Source organism: Echiichthys vipera (genome assembly GCF_963691815.1).
Source record: "Echiichthys vipera genome assembly, chromosome: 4".
In the NCBI taxonomy this organism is placed as follows: Eukaryota; Metazoa; Chordata; class Actinopteri; order Perciformes; family Trachinidae; genus Echiichthys; species Echiichthys vipera.
In genome coordinates this window covers 30,991,713-31,010,120 of record NC_139829.1, presented here as the reverse complement: position 1 = coordinate 31,010,120, position 18,408 = coordinate 30,991,713, and the positions used below count along the sequence as shown (strand labels likewise).

The window sequence follows — 18,408 nt, the reverse complement described above, 5'->3', positions numbered from 1 at the left end:
TTTCCCCAGTCAAACTAATAGATGTTTTTTTTGTAGTTTGTGGAAATGCTTTTGAGCTTTGAATATATCTCCACACACATACTTACAATGGTTGTGTTGGACGCAATGTTCAGCCGCAGAGTGGGAAACTCAACTGTATGAGTGGACAACAGAACAATAATCTCTCTTCGATTGATAAGATGTCCACCATTTTTACTCTTTATACATAATTTTGTCACACACACACACACACCTGGGGGTTAAGGATGAGTGGTGCTCATCCCAGGCTTCACATTTCGCACTGTCTGTCTGAGCACACACACTCCCGTGCACATCTGACACACACTCTGTGACACCTTCACTCAGCAGCTGCCGGTGCAGCTGTAGTTAGATGTGACACTATGACTTCATTAAAGAATATGTATGTGAAACTCAACTGTATGAGTGAGTGGCGCACACACACACACACACACGGAGAGAGAGAGACACACACACACTGAGAGAGAGAGAGAGAGACACACACACACATAGAGAGAGACACACACACACACACAGAGAGAAAGAGACATACACAGAGAGAGAGAGACACACACACATAGAGAGAGTGAGACACACACACACAGAGAGAGAGAGAGAGACATACACAGAGAGAGAGAGAGACATACAGAGAGAGACACACAGAGAGAGAGAGAGAGAGAGAGAGACACACACACACAGAGAGAGAGAGAGAGAGAGAGACACACAGAGAGAGAGAGAGAGACCCACACACACGGAGAGAGAGAGAGACACACACACACATACACACACAGAGAGAGAGAGAGAGAGAGAGAGAGAGAGACACACACACACACACACACACACACACACACAGAGAGAGACACACACACACAGGCACGGAGTGAGAGAGAGAGACACACACACACACACAAACACGCAGAGAGAGACAGAGAGAGACACACACGCGGAGAGAGAGAGAGAGAGAGAGAGAGAGAGAGAGAGAGAGAGAGAGAGACACACACGCGGAGAGAGAGAGAGAGAGACACACACACACGCACGCCAATTTATTCTGAAATATGATTTTATTGTTCAGAATTTGATAGAATATCCACTGTGGCTTTACCAACACTGTACTAGCATGTTTTTTTAAATAACCAAGGAACTTAAACATAACCTTTATTTTGTAAAGGTCAATAAAGTTTACAAAAGAGCAAAAAAAGAAAAAGAAAGTCAACACAGTGAACATAAGATGGAGGGCTCTGACAGAACAGGCTGCAGTTACATGTTACCACCAAAGAGGGCGACAGAAACAACACATCTCAGTGGCTACGGGGTACAATTTTAACTGTCTTTTGTTTTAGATTCATAAACAAAGACTGTAGTGATCGTACAACTGGATGTTGCCGTTTATGGATTTAACAGAACCGTAACAAACTTCCATAGATTGTCATGTGTTTCTTTCTTTATACAACACATATTCAAATGTAACACAAAGAGATAAATAAAACAAACGAGTCCAAAACGGTTAGAACCAATCCCTTCTTTTACCTTTAACCTCCCAGCCCCAACAGTGCTCTAGTCCTTAGCTTTTACGGTCTGACCACTGTTCTTTAATACTGAGCAATTTCACATAACGGCGACTTCGGCTGCAGCCAAGGCAGTAGCTCAGTCCATAGGTGACTTGGCTGGGAACCGGAGGATCACCAGTTCAAGTCCCTGTATGGACCATGTATAGGAGTGTGGACTGGTGGCCAGGAGAGGTGCCAGTTCATCACCTGGGCACTACCAAGGTGCTGTTGAGCAAGGCACCGCACCCCCAACTGCTCGCGGCGCTGGTCACTGGCAGCCCCCTCGCTCTAACATCTCTCCTTAATTGCATGTATATAAGTCCTGTCTGTGCATGTGTGTGTATTTCGGGTCTGTGTGTGTGTGTAACATGAATAATAAGAGTGAAAAAATTCAATTTCCCCGTTGCGGGATAAATAAAGTTCTTCTTCTTCTTGTGACACCACTAACAAAGCTTCATTAAAGCTCATCCTGAAATGTGTGAATACACAACAGAGTAATGTAAGCTATCCAGTGGCACAGATATTAGCTTTGTACTCGCTGTGAGCCGGGTTGAGACGCAACTGCACTCGACATAAGGCTGCCATGCATACATCTATGAGCTTTAAGAGTATATTCGAGTGCTGACATCAATGGGATCCATTTCCCTGTGACCCTGACCAGGACATATGATTTAGAAAATAGACAAATTAGAGAATGAAAGGAAGACAGGTAGTCGCCACTGAAAGCCCTTTGTTGGGAAATTAGCTTTCATAACCTTTTACTGAAAATGTCATGATCTCTCTCCCTCCATCATTGATTACATACGGATCATTGTGTTGAGATAAATGATTAACATTGATTTTGTCGATTAAGGCACTGCAGCGGAAAGTACCAACATGGAATCAGTGTTATCTTTTTGTGCCATTGTGATTGAGATATATGCTCTGCACTGACGGAACAAAGATTGTGATTACAGATCCCATACGTGCAAAGCTTGACATTTATTCAGCTGAGCAAAACAGAGATCCTTGTCATTGGTACCGAGCGCATGGCGAGACAAATCCAGCCCCCAGTTGGATTATATCAAGCCTTTTGGAGGGAACCTCGGCATCTCGGTTTTAAGAAGCACACCACAAAGCTTGTGCGATCATCTTTTCATCACGTTAGATTCTATTTCAACTGAACTTTAACTTCTTAACTTTGAAAGACCATTTCACACGCCTTCATCTCATCACGCCTGGGTTACTGCAACAGTTCGTACAGAACTCAGTTGGCTTTCAACCAGAACCAAGAGACATGATCGCACCACTGTTTTATTTACAAATCTTTCCATAGACCTCGGAGTTTTTGTGCGTCTTGTCGACTGTTTTTGAATCTTTTCATCGACCAAATCTGCAGTAAACACTCCACCTCCGCATCACACCAACGTGAACCTTTCACCGCCATTGTTGTTGTTGGTAAATGTCCGCGCATGGTCCCTCCTTCTATTTTCTATGTCCGAACAGGCGCACATAAATGACGTCAGAACCGCCGTAGGCATCGTGCTCGTACACGTGCACACGCTCGTGCTCGTACATGTGCAAACGTGCTCTACAAAAGCCCACCTCTCTCAGAAGGGCCGTGGACGGCCAGCTGGGCGCAGTTATGCGCGGAGCGGGTGCACTCACACTGGTCAAACGCACTAAGCTTGACCCGAAAAAACGGTTTTGGCGCGGTGCGGAAGGACAGTGTGAGTGCGCCCTTAGGCCCTTTACACTGGCTCCCTAGTCTGGAATCACCAGACTAATGTGCAAATACGCAAATGCGCATTAGTCTGGGAGCTCAGTTCATTCAATACCCAGGGGGTGTCATCGGCAATGCAGCCCAAAATGCCTCTCGGACGTATTTACAACAAAAACAGCAACGTTTGGTCAATTTTGAAGCAGAAAAAAAAAGCCAGTCGGATCAAACTTTCTCAAATAAGAGTTCACTGAAAATGTGTTTCTGAAAACAGTGTAGGTGAGAAATAGCCGATCACATAAGAATCAAGGTTCTGTTAATGGATTTCCTGTCCAGTTTGACAGTTTGACCTGAGTTACATAAGCCTGGTCCATCCTAAGCCGCCCCTCCCCCACATGACATTAACTGTGATTGGCCTGTCCGATCTCAAGCTGCTGGAAATCTATCAAATATGAGGGCGGCCAGGCGAGAGCAAATGAAACATGAGCTCGGTAAATTTCGTTCCCAGGCCACTGGCTCCAGCTGTGTTTTAGAATAGACTTTATTATTTACTTTTAATGTACGTCATGGTGGCTTTCCCCGCTTTATCTCTGACCTCTTAGTGTGCAAGACTTAATTCACTTCCTTTCTTTAAAAAGTACATTTCTTCTCTTATTCTTAACTTTTCCACTGTATTGCTTTTTGCTGTTCACACACAATTGTTTTATCTGTTTTCTTTAAAAACTCATTTTTTTACGACTTTGTTTTGCTGCCTTGGTGAAGCCCTTTGTAACATGGATTTTTAAAAGTCTCTGTAAATAAAGATTATGAAAACATTTGATATAAAATAGTAAATTCATTGTGATGAAGTCAGCTGGGCAGGTTTGAAGGTGCAAATGACGAGGAGGGAGTGGTTAAAAAGGGAGGGAGTGTTTAAAAAAATGTAACATAAGGTGCAATTTCACTAACACACAAGCTAAACTGTCATTTATGAAGTTCACATTTACACCATTTTATGCAATGTCAGCTCACACCACGAATATACACCTATTCCAAACACAAACCAAAAGGTCACATATCAAATATCACCAAAAAGAATAAAATCATTTCATTTAAAACATTTCAATACTAAAGATCTAAACCCAGGTCAAGGTGGTCATGCCTTTATTGTGGTGACCTGGCACAGAAAGTCAGTTGTAGTTGTGATAGTTCTACCTGTCCACTGAGAGTCTATTCAGTGCTGCCCTTCACTCTTGATCCTACAGGCCACAGCTGTGATCAGTGCTGCTCCCTTCCCACTTCCGTCCTCGGACTTGTGGAAGGTCACCTGGCACTGCGGAGCCAAGTCCTGCATTGTCTCTTGCATGATGCTGGAGAAACTTTAGGAAGAGTGACGGAGGAAAGAAAGGGGATAAAACAAATTCAGTATTCAACAAGAGTTAGATGAAAATCCCTCCGCCAATATTCAATCACCGGCCACTTTATTAGGTGCACCTGTCCCACTGCTCATTAACGCAAATTTCTAATCAGCCAATCAAATGGCAGCAACCAGGCACGTAGACATGGTCAAGACGATGTGCTGCAGTTCAAAGCGAGCATCAGGGGCAGCAGTAGCTCAGTCCACAGGTGACTCGGCTGGGAAATCGAGGGTTGCCGGTTCGAGTCCCTGTGTGGACCATGAATGGAGCGTGGACTGGTGGCTGGAGAGGTGCCAGTTCATCTCCTGGGCACTGCCGAGGTGCTGTTGAGCAACTGCTCGGGGCGCTGATCCATTGGCTGCCCCCTCACTCTAGAATCTCTCCATTAATTGCATGTATATAGGTCCTGTCTGTGCATTTGTGTATCAATAACAGAGTGAAAAAATTGAATTTCCCTTGCGGGTTAAATAAAAAGTAAATTCTTCAGAATGGGGAAGAAAGGTGATTGAATTGACTTTGAACATGGCGTGGTTGTTGGTGCCAAACGGGCTGGTCTGAGTATTTCACAAACTGCTGATCTACTGGGATTTGAACGCACAACCATCTCTAGGGTTTTTACAGAGAACGGTCCCAAAAAGAGAAAATACCCAGTGAGCGGCAGTTCTGTGGGCGCAAATGCCTCGTTTTAGCCAGAGGTCAGAGGAGAATGGCCAGACTGGCTGGAGCTGATAGACAGTCAACTGAACAACAGGAACTCAAATAACCACTGGTTACAACAGAGGAATGCAGGAGAGCATCTGTGAACACACAACACCACTGACTTTCTAGCAGAGAGGGAACAGCAGCAGAAGACCACACTGACACGTAATCAAGCACCAGGTGTACCTAATAAAGTGGCCGGTGAGTGTATAATGCTAGTAAAACGTGAATACAATTGAAATTGAAAATATCAGCAAGCTTGTGATGTGGATTTGTTTTGTGTTTAGTACTCTGTGTTAGGACATGACTGCTGCTTACTGAGGGTGCGTCTTATAAAGGGTACCGTCCACTCCGACGGTGATGGAAATCTGATTCAGGTTGCGGTTCTGTCGTATCTTGTCGACCACAGCGGCCAAACCGGCGCCGCAGAGCTGAGCTGCACGCCGTGCGACCACGCTACACACCTCCTTCACCAGTACGCTGTCGTCACATGTGGAGCTGGTGAGGCCCAGGTGCTGCAGAATGGAGCGGACCTGTCTCATGGCCAGACGGTCACTTTGGGGTCAGAGAAAGTTACAGTTATACACATGAAAGAGATGGTTATCATACATGTATTTTCTTTGTAGCAGTGGTTTCCTTTTATCTCTATCTTTCCGATGGTCAGCTGACTTTTTCTTATTAAGTACTGATGTGTTATTGTAGCCTATTCTAAAATGGAGAACATTTCTGCATACTGGGGTCCATAAACAGCCTTGATTTGCATAAATTGGGTGTGACTGACTGAAGACCCTTGCAGATCCACTGAGCCAAATGGTATTCATGTGTGATGATCCATAGTATGTGTCCCCAAAGTGGCCGTTTCATTGTAGTGAGAGCATGTTTTGAAACTTGAGCTCACTGTATAAATGAGCTGTTATGACCTTCTGGATCATTACAGCCTCATGTTGTGCAGGGGCAGTGGGCTTGATATGTTCAGGCCTGAGGATAGGAACGCTCTTTAAGCCAGGTCCTGCATTTCACATTCCTGTACCTCCGGCCTGAGGGCACAAGCGTAAACAATCTGTGGTGGGGGTAGTTGGAGTCTCAACTGATGTAGCAGGTCTTTCTGTGGGCTCATTAGTGGCATACGCATGTCCTGCAGAGATGGTAGGGGCACTCTGGTGATCCTGTCAGCAGTCCTTAGTTCTCTCTGCAGGCGTTTGCGGTCCATGGCGGTACTATTCTCATTTCACAGACGTAAAAATACAATTCTATTCGGACCAAGGGCACACTAATACACCATGTAAACACCATACCCCGGTTAACAGACGTAGATAACTCCTTTAGTAATCAGAGTATTCATGCATGTAAACAGCATGCAAGCTCCGTTGATTATAACTGCCCCTCCCCACTCTGCGGCAGTGGGTTTTGACCCGTAAATAGAATGAATCAGGAAGCAACCGCGCCGAAACAACAATGGCTTCACCATGGCAAGAAACATTACGACCAAAAAGACCAATTTCGGTCGTAATTATGTCCAAAAGTCGTCCATTTTCCCCCCTCCAGGTTGTGATTTTGACAAAGGTGAACCAGAAGAAAAAGCCACATTCCAGCTGTATGTTGACGGAGGGCCACCTACTGTACCGGAGGTCCAGTTACTCCCAGTTCCCTCTCATCCCCTTTCATGTATACACAGGGAACTACAATGATCCGATTATTCCCTTAACCAGAGAAAGACCATATTCGGGTTACTGCTGTGCATGTAAACGCACTGAGTGATGCAACTGGTCAAGATGCTTTCTCTTTTCACACAGAGATTCTGTAACAGCACCACAATGAAGGAACCCCAGACGCCCGCATCTTAGTCATTCACACAGACCAAGCAAAGGTGGCATAGGGCCACCCCAGCTGTGATTTCACAAAGAACGCTGGCATTCTCGAAGTAAAAGAGGCGTCTTGTGCGTGTTAGCCAGTCTGCACCGTTAATTACCACTGAAGCTAACCCGATCCACCAACCACTGACATTATACATTATAGTGGCACAACTTTCAGTAGAGAGAGGGTCAGATTCAGACTGTAAACCCCAGCACCCGTGGGTGTGTTTGAGAGAGGGAGAGAGAGAAAAGAAAGAGGAAAGAGGGGAGGAGAAGAAAAAGGTGGACTACTACTCAATGTTTATGTATGTTACTAAGCGACTCTAAATGCTGCTTTATCCCTTTTTTCTGACCCTGCTGTGGTAATTTTTGCTTTCTGTGCTGCTGGCTCTCCCATTTACACAGACGTTGGCCTGGCGCTATTCTGGCACTTTGACTACCAACTACTACCTCAGACGGCCGGCCATAATGAAGGTGCAACAGCCCCGCGACATACAGGCAGTGTGAAAGCGGCTTAAGATTCAACTGTAGAAGCTGGGAGAATCCTCTGTGTCTCCCTGGGAAATACAGCTGCTGTCTTGACCATGTCAAATGTCCAGGTGAGGTCATCACTGATGTTGACGCCCTACACAAACCCAATCTTTTTTGTATCTCTGTTAGCGGCTGAAAGAAACATGAGGCTACTTTGTGAATAGAAGAGATGTTCATAGACTCAGAGTCAGACTATGGTTGAAAAAATGCATGTGAATGGACTTATGTAGGGTAGTAAAGTCTAGTCTAAAGTTTAGATGGGCGAATGAGGCTCGGGTGGGGTGTACTACGAAGCTCGATTAGTGGGTTAGCACAGCCTGGGTCAGCTGTGACACACAAGTCGTTCTCTTTTAGCGTCGCTGTATCACCATGGTAACTTATGCTTTCCACCAAACCTGGTCGGGAGGAGGTTTTCAGCTAAGACTTAGGGCTAAGACCTAGACTTTCAGGTTATATCGGCTACATAAATCCAGAGCAGCTTCTTAGACTTCCTTTATCACAGACACAGGTTCTCATCAGAGGGTATTCACTCTTTGATCATCCTTGTTGGACCTTATGTTGGCAATTCATGCACTCGGTGTTGGGCAGTGTGTCTGTGTTTCACTGCGATTCTTTGCCATGGGTACATATTTGCATGTAGCAAGTGATGCCGAAACTCGGAGGTGCTGAGCAATCCGCAGGGTTGTAGCAGCGCTCAACTCATTGCTCAATAAGTTCATAAAGTTTCGGAGCTTTCCGTCCGCTCAAACTGTCAAGGAAGAATTTTATATCGTTTCAGATAAAAGAAGACGTCTGGCTCTGTGAGACAGTGGTAGAGTGGAGGAAGCGCGTCGGTCTTGTAAGTCTGCGTGCCAGGTTCATTGCCCATGCGATGCGAATTTATGTGTAGCTTAAAAAGATCCCATTCTTGTGTCACATGGAAAACTTATTCACTAAAGGTTTTGGAGTTATGGTCAGTGTGGAGTTTTAAACATTCACATTCCCTGAAATATCAAATAAAGCAGTTTGGACGTTGCTTCTGCATTATTAAATCATCATCATCACTCTATTTGGATTAATGGTGAACAATTCTGCATTTGGCACAGTTACTTTTAGACAATATACAGAATCTTTTCACTGACGAAGTTACACAATCTGCTATTTTTTTCTTGCCAGCATGCCTCCCTAGCCTTATTATGTACAACTGTGCTGCCCCTTCCTGTTATTATAGTCTTGAACAGCTCATAGGAGTTAATAATAATGATCTGCACGTCTTGAGTGATCTATCCAAAGGGTGAGTCAAAGAACGAGCACTGAAACTAAAGTGAAAACCCTGGCTTGACAAATGACCTCTTAAGTGAGCTTTTGAATATCCTCATTTGTCCAGTTTAAGTGTACTTCATGGTGCCGTTTAACTCTGATTGCAAGTTTAGTATTTGTCTATCCAGGTAATCCAAAGAAACCCTGGGTATATTCAGCGTGCTGCATAGTACACCCCTCAGGCCTTTTCAATTATTATTTTTCACCTTTCACTCAAACTCCCCAGCTACACAGTACGTGTGATCGTACCTGTAAGTGTTCTGATGCCTACAGCTATCAAAAACATGCTACAGTGCAGAGATACTCTTGGCCTTGATCTTGTCTTTTTGTCTTGGTTTATTCTGGGTAAAGAGTGTAGAGTGAATAATTCCAGCACGAGACTGCAGCACAGCAAATGTGACAAGAACGAACTTTCAGAAGGTGAGTGCATTATTTAGTCTCCACCACTGTGCCGTTACCTATTCATTTGATTACTTGAGCTTTACACTGTTTTTATTTATTTTAGTGCAATAAAGATGGATACACATGTTGTTTCCTAGTTACCTTAACGATGCTTGAACCTGCTGTCGGTAGCTTGTAGATGCCACCCATGTAACAGCCAATTACTGTGAGGAGTTGACTAATGTGATGTCATTGGGCAGCTCTGGCACATCGCTTACAATATGATCTTGTTTTGTTGCGATGGGATTTAAGTGTAAAGTACATCTTTTCTATTCTTACCACAGTTACCATGGTGAACTAACCTGACTCCTCACAGAACCATTATGTTTTTGCATGGAGAGGAGCCACTGTTGTGCACTTTAAATGGTGAACAGTGGTCAGCTCAGCTCAGACACTGAGACTAGTCTGTTAGACTCACCTCTCAATCTGGGACAGGAACTTTGTCTCGAAGATGGACCGGGTCTTGAGTCGCTCGGACAGTTTGCCTTTGAACAGCAGGCCTTTAGCGGTAAAGTCCATTAGCACGTTCCTCACTATCTCTCCCAGGTACATGCCACTGATCATCTTCTCATACCTCAGAGAAAGAGACACACAAACAGAAAAATGTCCACAGCCACACATTGGTAACATTCACATTAATATTACGCAGATGGGCGGGCGCTGCGCTGCACAGCTCAGCTCTGTTTTAAACAGCTTGTCTATTTTTCTCTCAAAAGTAAGTGTCACTAACTCTAACGCAGTTTGTGCGTGACTCCCACTTTCAGACTCCATCAATTACTCTGCAGCTACACAAACAAATGATACAGTGCTGCATAAACAATTTGCCGGGCAATTCTTCTTTTATAGAAATGATGCAAAGGGCTCCAGCTCTCTGCTAGTCTCCCTGTCTGTCTTTGACTCTCTGTGACTTATTAGTTTACACTGTATTTGTGACTACATGTGATGCTGTTTGATGTGAGTGCTGACACTTTTTGGTTGTTTCATAGACATAAAGTCAATTCAAGATGACCTAAAGTACCCATCCAATACCTCTGTTTCCCAGGATTGTTAGAGCAATCATCCACAACGTGATCAAACTGGGTGCAGAAATCATCAAGTTCGCCGTTGTCGCCAAATGCTCCCCACTCCATGTTGACGCACATACGGCCGTCGTCACCCTCCACCAGTTCGATGTTCTGCATTTCCTCCATGTAGCAGGCGTTGGTCCCTGTGCCTGAGTTAAAGACAGGTGGAAAGGTATTACTGTAAGTACTGTCATGGAAGGCAAACATCAGGTCGTTTTAGATGAGTTTCATTCCAAAGTGGAAACATAAAAACGTACATTTTTGTTGCTTACAGTGAACGGATTATAATGCTTAAAAATGGCTTTCACAGAGGAAGGTGGACAGACTTACCCACGATGAGTCCCACCTCACATTTGGGATCCTCATAGCTGCAGGTCATCATCGTTCCCACTGTGTCATTAACCACCGCTACGAAGCTCAGGTCAAATTCCTGGAACAGTGATAAAGTGATGGAAATCTATTAGAGTGGAAACACACAGTAGTAGCTGAATTGCTTGCCCTAATAACCATTTAGGCTTTAAAGTCCTAACAGAGCAGCAGATTGAGAGTTTCAAATAGGGGTGACCCCGAACAGTCCACGATTCGCTCCGAGGAGCCTGATTCGACTGCCAATCTCATGGTCAAATCGTGAAAACGCGCAAAATATGGTTATGAAATAATGGATTATTCCATTCTAGCTCCGGGGGTGCTGAATGTCTGATTTTTACATATAGATGCTTGGTTTCTCCCAATAAACCATGATAAATAGCCTATTTTGGTATAAATATAAGCCCTATTAATAAATACTGTTTCTAAAAATGTGAAAATAACTTGTGCTTTTAATCTGTCTCCTTAGTGTGCAGGATTGACCCCCTCCCCCTCTTAGACAAAGTTGTACTATCCAGGATCCGCCACCGTCAGAGAGCATCTTGGCTGTGCTTTAAATCTACCTGGGCGTCAGAAATACAACAGTCTGCTCCTGTTTCATCATCAGCAGCATTTATTTTGAATATTTGCCCATTTGTTGTTTTTCATTATAGACGTTCAGTCCGACACAGTCTGACAGAGCGCCGTGAAAGTGAAACTACAGTTTTAAATATGCCGTCAGAAAATTTGTAGTCGGGGACACCCCTAGTTTCAAGTAGTTACATATTAAATGTAGTGACAGTCTTCATTTTGGTTTTGATGCAGCATGTTGAACCCACATCTCTGGAGAGTAGGAGGTAACTTTGTAAATAATGGTATTGTTTTTTACTCTGAGGTTACTTCACCTTAAAAGAATGCCCTTTTATAATTGTCAATTAAAACTCTCAATTAAAATTCAGAATGAATATACAGCATATTATCTATATCTATTTCTTCTGAGTTTGCAATGTTAGATGTAAAGGGAATAGTGCAGGGAGAGAGAATGAGGGTGACTAAAGCTGCAGACAAAGAACTGAAGAAATACACAGATAAAACCTAAATCTAACAATAAAAAGCTGTTTGTAAGCCTTTTGAAGTACTTTTATTCTTTACCCAAGTGTAAACATTCATGGCCAGATTTCTGAGAATGTGTTTGTTATGTGTGTCCTGACCTGTCTGCGGCGGACGGCATCTTTAAGTAATGTAATAACATCTTGTCCCTCACAGCCGCTGGCCTTGAAACCTTTTGTCCACTTCAGAAGAATGCCCTGGACAAATGAGAAGAGACAGAACTAATCTTAAGTTTCACAATATACCTTTACTTCACACAATATAATGGGACTTATTACAACAGAAATAACAGAAATCATAGTCCCACAGGCAGAAAGCGGTTTGGCTTTGTGGTCCTCAAAACTCAGGAAGAGCACGCTGCAGGAAATTAGTCTTTAACAAAACCAAATACCTATATTTGCCCAGGTGTGTGTGTGTGTGTGTGTGTGTGTGTGTGTGTGTGTAGCCGCGGTGCCAGCTGTTTAGGTCACGCAGATATCCCACTCTTTAAAACGTATCAACTGTTTCTACATTGATCGATCAGCTGTGGGAATTAAAAAGCAGAATAAATTGACAAACTGTAGAGATGTATTCCTTCACTTATTTTCCTTATTAAACAGAAAATACAACTGTACACCTTCTGAAGCCACGTTTCTCTTTCACCAAACGAAGACACTTAAGTGCCACGTTAACTCAGTAAAACACAAATAAAACTCACCAAAACCATCTTAACTAGTCTTTCCATGGTTCGGACAATCACCAACTCACAGGTTTTGGTAGAAATAACAAGTTAAGAACAAGTTAAGTTATGTACAAGTGCAGACCCACACAGACGGTCTCAACAGCCTTCCTACAAGCAGTTTGAATTCCCCTAAAGAAGTAAAGCTGGACAGCTTCAGCCTCTGCTGGAGCTGGTTCCAGGTCGCAGGCGCAGCGTAGGATGTCATTTATGATGAATGCAATAACACAGGTCATTACGAGTGTAGAAAGTTGAGTTCTCATACATTTCCCTTAAGTAGGAATACTAAATGCTGCTTTTAGAAAATAAAAAAAATAGCAAACATTAACATTAACATTACCGGGGCTATTACATTAATTTGGTATGTGGGCCAGTTGACAAAAATGATCCACAATGAGAGTCTTGATAAATATGGCATAAAACAATATGAGCATCACGTTAATAGATATTTGAAAACACTACAGCGACATAGGAGTGCATATATCATATTCTTAATTCACAGAGTAACATGAAAAATGCTGCTGTTAGTCCTCTTCTGTCTCCCACCGGTCTCCCTGGTGCCTGATGAGCAGCTGTCCGACCCTGCAGCAGTGGCTCATTCTTGCCAGGTGGACCTTTAAATTAGCAGAATTATAATAATAATAATAATAAGAAGAAGAAGAATTCCTTTATAGTCCCGCGAATGGGGAAACTCAATTTTCACTCTATTATTTTTTATTTTACACAAACACACAGGCCCGAAATACACACACATGCTCAGACAGGACCTATATACATGCAACCAATGGAGAGATGTTAGAGCGAGGGGGCTGCCAGTGACTGGCGCCCCGAGCAGTTGGGGGTTAGGTGCCTTGCTCAACAGCACCTCGGCAGTGCCCAGGAGATGAAATGGCACCTCTCCAGCCACCAGTCCACACTCCATTCTTGGTCCACACAGGGACTCGAACCAGCAACCCTCCGCTTCCCAGTCCAGTCACCTGGACTGAGCTACTACTGCCCCAATATGCCAACTATCACCCCCCCCCGAAAAAAACAAAAGAAAATGAGAACCATAGGCTTTACTTTATAACATTAAAGAAAATTCCCTGGTAACAAACAGATATTTTTTCAGTCATTCACACCTATCCGGGGTGGATTCGATATCTTATCACATGAATGTTCGCTAGTCTTACATTTTTAATGAATGTTGAATCAAACTTTACCTGATCCAGCTTGCTTTGATGACAGGGGAAGGAGAAAGTGAATCCCAAAGGTAAGGACGCTCCTCTCATGCCCATGTATTCCAGAAAGTCTGCGATGCAGTGCACGATGTGGTCGAACAGCTGACACACAAGAGATAAAAATACAGAAGGTTTATGTCTGTATAAGGAGACTGCATTCAGAATCACATATCAAACTAATTGGTGTTAAATATAATGAACTGTGCTCTGGTGTTATGCGTTACATCAGATGAAACACGTCACATTTAAAAGGAAAACCTTAATAATGTGTTGCATTGACACCTGCTCCGTACATTGAGACACAGTTAATTTCAGATCTGCACAATTTACATCGACTTCACAACAGTTCCATCCTTTCAGCTGCTGTAATCACTTATGTGAAATACTAGGTTACTTCAACCCCTGTGATGTTTTACCTCCTCCCCTGCGCCCTGCATGGTCTCCTGTGGGATAGTGTAGATCTTGTGATGCATGTCTACATTGTGTCTCTTTCCACTTCGCACTCGCACCAGCAGCACCCGAAAGCTGGAGCCCCCGAGGTCCAAAGTCAAGTAGTCGCCATGCTCTGATGAGGATAGAGTTGTTGGGATTAACCGGTTTCGCTCTAAACCCCCATTTCATGACCTCATCGTTTCATAACTCTAGATATTGTAGCTCGATCAATCGTTAATGTGTCCTGATTCCTGCGTTGTTGCCCTGTGAAAACGAATCCCGCAAGTCACATTATGTGCGTGTGCCGGCTTGTTTTGGATGTAAGAGCGAGTTGTAACACTCGGCTGAAGCGCTGAGAAGAAGAGCTGTAAAAGTTTCATAAAGAGCTGACGTTCAAGCCTAATATCCTCCAGAAGTACCTACATTGGCAGCATGGGAGCATTTTTGGATACTACAAAATGACCGGGGACAATATGTTTCAACATCTTCAAGATTATCATCAACACCTTTATGAGCCTGTGAATGTTCTCATGTGTCCAGGTCGTCGTTCTCCTCAAAGCAGTTTCAGTCAAAAGCAACTGGACTTGGTTCTTTGTCTAGGAAGACGTTTCACCTCTCATCCAAGAGGCTTCCTCAGTTCATGTACACATCTGACCAGGCTGGGACTGGACCAGGACCAGGACCAGGACCAGGACCTGTGTTACCCCTTTTCGACCAACCCAGTACATGAACTGATGAAGCCTCTTGGATGAGAGGTGAAACGTCTTCCTAGACAAATAACCAAGTCCAGTTGCTTTTGACTGAAACTGCTTTGAGGATAACCCCTTTATGCACAAGTCAAGGTGAAAATAACCCCATAACTATATAATGTAACGTTACTGAGCTGAGCCGAATCAGTTAAAATTTGTCCCGGAGTATTTCACAACCTGTTAGTGTTTACTTGAAGGGATCTTGCAGAGATATGCTGTAGTTACCTGGATGTAAGTCCAGGTTCAGTTATAGCTACATGCAGAACCCTGTATTTTCAATGATAATCCGTGATAATCAGGATATTTCATATTGTGACATCCCTAGATGAGGACAATAGAGACAAGAATCCCCAAACATGTACATAAAAGCATTATAGTAAAGAGAAAACGTAACCGTCTTCTTTTTAAACGCTACCTGTTCCATCTGGTGTGTCTCTCACATATGTGGGAAGCATCTTGACGCTCGCCTGCTCATGGGTTTGCTTTGACAGGCCTCGCAGCATCTCCTCACTCATTCGGTTCTTCACCTCCTGCAGCTGCTCACGGCTCAAACGCAAGGGGTCGAGGATGCGCTGGCGCTCTGCATGTTGAACGGCAAGACGGTGGGCTACTGCTGTTACCATGGCCGCGCCCTTTCCACTGCCACACTGTGACTGCAAAAAACGCACATCGCAGTCCGGCACTAGTCGCCGTACCATCTTGTGGAGCCTCCTGGAAAACCTAGGAGAAGAAGATTTATTTTGAGGCGTTCCCAGGCCAGTGTGGAGATATAATCTCTCCACCTGGTCCTGGGTCTTCCCTGAGGCCTCCTCCCAGCTGGACGTGCCTGGAACACCTCCCTAGGGAGGCGCCAGGGTTCATCCTTACCAGATGATCCTGAACCACCTCAACTGGCTCCTTTCAACGCAAAGGAGCAGCGGCTCTACTCCGAGTTCCTCGGAAACGGGGGGGCTGCGCGCCGAAAGGAAGCTTGTAGAGCGAGTCTCCCAGCACGCCGGTATTTGAGGCGCTGGGAGAGTTGTGCTCAAAATCAGCTGCTACGGCCAGCAATTACTTTTTCACATCGTCTTCTACTCAAAGAGCCAGTAAATATTCCCTTGCAGTCCGGAGCCAATTGAATAGCCCCGATCTATACTAACTTATTTTTGTGAAGGTCAGACATGATAAGAGTGTAGCTGTTTTGTAACAAGACCTAAATGTTCACTTGGACAGAGTAAAAGGCTATTTTTAAGCTGATGGAAAGGAGGACGACATGTTATAATTAGAATAATGTGTGAACTCTGGCTGCATTAACTGTTTTGTGTTCCACTATGAGAGGAGAGACCGTTCTCACTGTACACGTTGAGCCGACGAGACTGTGGACTGTTACGGGAAACCTGGAGATAACTTAATGTCTTTTTTAAATATATCACCATGACAACCATTACTGTTCAAACTGCATGGTTAAATGATTTTGGACTGCCCTCAGAGTACGTTGAGACACTGGCGTTAAGTGTACAATACTCTCTCTTCTTGTATAAGAATAAATTTAGTTTTTATTATAACTTGACTCTGGTTTCGAACTGGTCCTTGCGCCACAGGTTTTTCTAACATTAGCTGAATATCAGTTGTTGATACTGGGCAAGCAGAAATGGCACAACATCACAACATAAACAACAAATGCACAACGGACAAATTAAATGCTAAGGCAGCTGGGAAATTGACTCACAGCAACGTCCCTGAAACTTAAAGCCTATAAACACATCAGTTCGCTAGTGGCGGGTGAACAACACCACTCCAGATCAGTTTCCATGGAGGCTCAGTGAACAGATGTGAAAAAATTACGTTAGTTAAAAAGAAGCTCACATAGGATAGCCTAATTGTGTGTGATTTGGTCTCTCTGCCTCTCTCTCTCTCTGCTGTGACAGCATCCATATTCCATGCAGATGAAAGAGCTTATGCTGGATTTTGAGGTATCTCATTTCACATTTCATTCTCACAAATCCGCATTAGTGTTTTCCCATGAAAAGCTCTCTCAGACTTCTGAGAAAATGATCTTGTTGATTAAGAAAAACAGGACACAAGTGAATTCAATACTTTTCTGTAAAAAGCCTTTTCCAGTCATGTTCTAGTTGATCTGACGCAGGTAGCTGCAGAGAGCCACATGCTCACACTGTGCTAATTGAAGCACCTCTTCACGTTATTGAAAAATAAAATTCCCTGTATAATATAAGCTCCATAACTCAAGTGTATGTGCGTGTTTGTGAGATACACTTACTCTGGATGATTCTTGTAAACAGACCCGTCAACTCCAATAGTGGTGCGCAGCTTCTCCGCTGCTTTGTTATCCCGGATCTGCCGCAGCACCGCCACCAGAGTGGCAGCACACAGGTGCGCGGCCCGAGTAGATACTATCTGACACACCCTCTGAGTGGCTACGCAGTCCTCAACCAACGGGTCAAGACCCAGACCCCGGAGCACCTTCTCCGCACTTGCGAGACCTTCCTCGTCTCTGCAGGTAAAGCAGAATACAAAGCACGTTCACTATAACTTGACTGCTTAGTGTGATGTTGAACAGGGTTATGAAATGGAAAAGGGTCACAGGAATTTGTATACTTGTAATTTATAAATCATAAACTTTATAAGGCCAACCGTGAATCCTGCATTTACTGTGTGAAACTGTAGAACACAACCTGCTGTTACCTCATCCCACAACCATGACATGATCATCCTGTTTGTAATTTGCTGAGTAGGTGATAATGAGTATAACTACAGCATGACATCAGATAACTCATGAAGAGACAGAGGCATTGTGTGACCCATGCATCTTGGTCTGTATAGATAGGAGATGACAAATCCTTATTGCTTGCATGTGTGTTGGTGAAGAATGAAGAGTCTGAAAAGTGCTCTGTTCCTGTCTGAAAAGGTCATCCAGCTTCTTCTTTTTTGACCTTATCTGTGTTTTGTCTCCTTAAAAGGAGAATTCCTGTGCGGGTTCCAGGTGATTCTTAGCCTTGTGCGTGAAGCAGCTGGAGCGAACATTTTTCTGCAGAGAAATACTTTGACAATAAACCACGGAGAAAGGCTGATCCTGTTTGTTCGATCTTTATCGACCGGATTCTTCCACAACAATGGATGAATGAGCAGCCAATTGTAAAGAGCTTTGGCTGAAAAATATAGAAAAATTCCAACAATTTACTATCAATATATACGTAGCATCATCAAGGGTACGGATGTTTTTTTGTTGTAACTTGTGAAAGAGAGCTGAGTCCCATGTACAACCCCGTTTCCAAAAGAGTTGGGACTCATTTTGAATTTGATGCCAGCA

General features: G+C 43.8%; 1 protein-coding gene across 1 annotated transcript in view; it reads right to left on the bottom strand.

The window, feature by feature from the left end:
• Positions 1 to 1,052: 1,052 nt before the first annotated feature.
• The window catches only part of hk2 (hexokinase 2), a 41,765-nt gene continuing 24,409 nt past the window's right edge, over positions 1,053 to 18,408 (bottom strand). The window contains exons 9-18 of the mRNA XM_083912454.1: positions 17,359 to 17,592; positions 15,517 to 15,821; positions 14,337 to 14,485; positions 13,903 to 14,022; positions 12,084 to 12,179; positions 10,858 to 10,957; positions 10,493 to 10,676; positions 9,882 to 10,037; positions 5,658 to 5,894; positions 1,053 to 4,601 (exon numbers count right to left, since the gene is read on the bottom strand). Coding sequence (XP_083768580.1) covers positions 4,457 to 4,601; positions 5,658 to 5,894; positions 9,882 to 10,037; positions 10,493 to 10,676; positions 10,858 to 10,957; positions 12,084 to 12,179; positions 13,903 to 14,022; positions 14,337 to 14,485; positions 15,517 to 15,821; positions 17,359 to 17,592 — 1,726 coding nt within the window. The 3' untranslated portion in view covers positions 1,053 to 4,456. The remainder of the gene's footprint in view (positions 4,602 to 5,657; positions 5,895 to 9,881; positions 10,038 to 10,492; positions 10,677 to 10,857; positions 10,958 to 12,083; positions 12,180 to 13,902; positions 14,023 to 14,336; positions 14,486 to 15,516; positions 15,822 to 17,358; positions 17,593 to 18,408) is intronic.